Source organism: Bison bison, unplaced genomic scaffold (assembly GCF_000754665.1).
Source record: "Bison bison bison isolate TAMUID 2011002044 unplaced genomic scaffold, Bison_UMD1.0 scf7180017864093, whole genome shotgun sequence".
Taxonomy (NCBI): Eukaryota; Metazoa; Chordata; class Mammalia; order Artiodactyla; family Bovidae; genus Bison; species Bison bison.
The window spans coordinates 3,185,845-3,189,457 of NW_011494665.1; the positions used below are offsets into that span (position 1 = coordinate 3,185,845).

Sequence of the window (3,613 nt, forward strand, 5' to 3'; positions counted from 1 at the left end):
TGACTATGCCAAAGCCTTTGATTGTGTGGATCACAATAAACTGTGGAAAATTCTGAAAGAGATGGGAATAGCAGACCACCTGACCTGCCTCTTGAGAAACCTATATGCAGGTCAGGAAACAACAGTTCGAACTGGACATGCAACAACAGACTGGTTCCAAATAGGAAAAACAGGATTATAGGAAGGACAAAAAGCACATAGTAATATGAGTTGATGTAAGTGCAACCACAGTATATCCATATACGTGGCTGTGAAACTTTGCATAAAGGTGGAATCCGCCAGAGAGGTTGTAGAATGAGGAAAAGGAGAAGAAACGACAAAAAACGGCAGACGGCTGGTCCTTCTCTCCTGTCGCTTCCCTTGCCCTCCTTTTCTGAGCTTTCTTTCCAAAGGCTGTCTCAGTTTCCCTTCTAGTCCCTTACCATCAGTACTTTCCCTCTCTGAGTCAATCAACATACATATTCATATCCGTTTCTTCTGCCTCAAGAGCCTCTGTGAACCACATCCAGACATGAAGTGTTCAGTCACCCAAAATCCCTTCCTACATGATTTCGCTTGCCTTTTCCATTTCACTCGCTGATGGCAAAAAACAGCTTTTAAAGGCTGCATTTTTGAGGGAGAAAAAAGTAGGATTATGGTAGTTCCATTTACTGAAGAGATTTAAAATAGAACTGTCCCAGGAGAAAAAGAAATAACAAAAAAACCACTAGCAGAGGATGGTTTCGATCCATCGACCTCTGGGTTATGGGCCCAGCACGCTTCCGCTGCGCCACTCTGCTGTCGCAGTTCTCTGTGCCCCAAGAATCATATAGAAAGGTCTCTGAATGCCAGCCATCCTAACTTCTTTACACAGCGCTCTCTAGTGTCTGCAAAAGGGCGTTAACGTCTAACCCGTTCTTATTGGCTAGTTACTGACATAGCAGGCCCTTTTCATTGGCTCAATAAACCGGTTTGCCAAAGTAAACCAATAGGCACAAGCAGCGGAGTACGGCGGGAGCCAATCGCGCTGGAGTTTATTGGGACACGCCGGCAAGCTGCCTCTCCAGTTGTCGGATCCCCAGAGGAAAGGGGCGGTTGGTGTGGCTTGGCCTCCATTGTTCGGGATCTAGGACGCCATGCGGTAAGGGTTGTGGGGTGCTTTGGAGATGTTTCGGGTATTCGACCGAAAACTTTAGGAAGTTGGTCCAAAGGAGTCGGCGGACTGGAAAGGGCCATGTACCTGGGGGTTGCACGGAAACCTGAGAACTCCGGGTCTAAGAGAGGGGGAGGTCGGGGGCAGCGGAGGCGGGGAAACTTGGCCGGGGATGGGGGGTGGGGCCCAGGAGTCTAGAGGCGGTTTCGATATTCGCTCTCTGGGGGGTTCAGATGACGGGGTGTCCTCAGGTTCCAGGAGGAGCACCCCCACACCTCCTGTTTAGACTGAGACGGCTGGAACGTGTCTCATTCATCCTCAATGCCAGGCGCTTGACATGCACGATACGCCTGATAGATGCTTTTACTACATGAACGAATAAATAAGCAGTCACATTAGTCTCCGAAGTATTAGGGTTGGCGGGGCCCGGCGATTACGGGGTGTTTCTTGTAGGGCTCTGAGCCTCTTTAGTATTTAATGTGGTTTGATGTGATTCAGTTATCCAGTCATGGGGAGTGAGGCTGGACATTTGGAAGGTGTAGAAGTGTAAGTGAGAATGGGATCCTGTGGATTCCAGAGGGAAGTGCAGAGCGATAGAGGTAGGTTAACTTGAAACCATACGGCCGGTATCGAGGAGATTGCTTCAACGAGGTGAAAAGAAAGTTAAAATATGTTAATAATGCATTTCTAGGGGTGACAGAGGCCGAGGTCGTGGCGGGCGCTTTGGTTCCAGAGGAGGCCCAGGAGGAGGGTGAGTGCCAGTTTTTAGCATCTGTGCCCGTTGGTTTCCGTTTCAGTCATCTATAGTTCGGAGTGGAGTAATCTTACCTGCCTTGTTGAGATCCAGCTGTAGTTTAGAAGTATTCTTCTCATGCGCTCTTGATAAATGAGTTTGGCCCCATTATGGGAAGTCAGTTTGATTTATGTGGTGAGTAATCTGGATTGTTTTTCCGCTTTTTAGGTTCAGGCCCTTTGTGCCACATATTCCGTTTGACTTCTATTTGGTGAGTACCTTGGCCACTATTCAATTGTTGTTTCTTGGAACCTAGCGTCTCCCTGTTAATGAAGTCGTATGGTAGTTGGAGTAGAAAATGGGAGGTTTTGAGTCATCTGTGTTGCTTTGCATACAAAAACAGTGTAACCTGGGTGAGGAAGATAGTTCCTTCATACAATTGACAGTAACATGATTATAATCTTTGTTCTGAACAGTTAATTGTATCACTGCCTTCAGATCAGATCAGATCAGATCAGTCGCTCAGTCGTGTCCGACTCTTTGCAACCCCATGAATCGCAGTACGCCAGGCCTCCCTGTCCATCACCAACTCCCGGAGTTCACTCAGACTCACGTCCATCGAGTCAGTGGTGCCTTCCAGCCATCTCATCCTCTGTTGTCCCCTTCTCCTCCTGCCCCCAATCCCTCCCAGCATCAGTCTTTTCCAATGAGTCAACTCTTCCATGAGGTGGCCAAAGTACTGGAGTTTCAGCTTTAGCATCATTCCTTCCAAAGAAATCCCAGGGCTGATCTCCTTCAGAATGGACTGGTTGGATCTCCTTGCAGTCCAAGGGACTCTCAACAGTCTTCTCCAACACCACAGTTCAAAAGCATCAGTTCTTCGGCGCTCAGCCTTCTTCACAGTCCAACTCTCACATCCATACATGACCACAGGAAAAACCATATCCTTGACTAGACGAACCTTTATTGGCAAAGTAATGTCTCTGCTTTTGAATATGCTATCTAGGTTGGTCATAACTTTCCTTCCAAGGAGTAAGCGTCTTTTAATTTCATGGCTGCAGTCACCATCTGCAGTGATTTTGGAGCCCAGAAAAATAAAGTCTGACACTGTTTCCACTGTTTCCCCATCTATTTCCCATGAAGTGATGGGACCGGATGCCATTATCTTCGTTTTCTGAATGTTGAGCTTTAAGCCAACTTTTTCACTCTCCTCTTTCACTTTCATCAAGAGGCTTTTGAGTTCCTCTTCACTTTCTGCCATAAGGGTGGTGTCATCTGCATATCTGAGGTTATTGATATTTCTCCCGGCAATCTTGATTCCAGCTTGTGTTTCTTCCAGTCCAGCGTTTCTCATGATGTACTCTGCATAGAAGTTAAATAAGCAGGGTGACAGTATACAGCCTTGACGTACTCCTTTTCCTATTTGGAACCAGTCTGTTGTTCCATGTCCAGTTCGAACTGTTGCTTCCTGACCTGCATATAGGTTTCTCAAGAGGCAGGTCAGGTGGTCTGCTATTCCCATCTCTTTCAGAATTTTCCACAGTTTATTGTGATCCACACAATCAAAGGCTTTGGCATAGTCAATAAAGCAGAAATAGATGTTTTTCTGGAACTCCAGCGGATGTTGGCAATTTGATCTCTGGTTCCTCTGCCTTTTCGAAAACCAGCTTGAACATTAGGAAGTTCACGGTTCACATATTGCTGAAGCCTGGCTTGGAGAATTTTGAGCATTACTTTACTAGCGTGTG

At 46.7% G+C, this 3,613-nt stretch overlaps 1 protein-coding gene and 1 non-coding gene across 2 annotated transcripts in view; one reads left to right on the forward strand and one right to left on the reverse strand.

Annotated features, from left to right (window-relative positions):
• Positions 1 to 707: 707 nt before the first annotated feature.
• On the reverse strand, positions 708 to 779 carry TRNAM-CAU. Its single transcript has one exon. It is a non-coding gene; the product is annotated as a tRNA-Met (tRNA).
• Positions 780 to 969: 190 nt separating this feature from the next.
• The window catches only part of ILF2 (interleukin enhancer binding factor 2), a 10,429-nt gene continuing 7,785 nt past the window's right edge, over positions 970 to 3,613 (forward strand). The window contains exons 1-3 of the mRNA XM_010838397.1: positions 970 to 1,120; positions 1,824 to 1,883; positions 2,094 to 2,136. Coding sequence (XP_010836699.1) covers positions 1,116 to 1,120; positions 1,824 to 1,883; positions 2,094 to 2,136 — 108 coding nt within the window. The 5' untranslated portion in view covers positions 970 to 1,115. The remainder of the gene's footprint in view (positions 1,121 to 1,823; positions 1,884 to 2,093; positions 2,137 to 3,613) is intronic.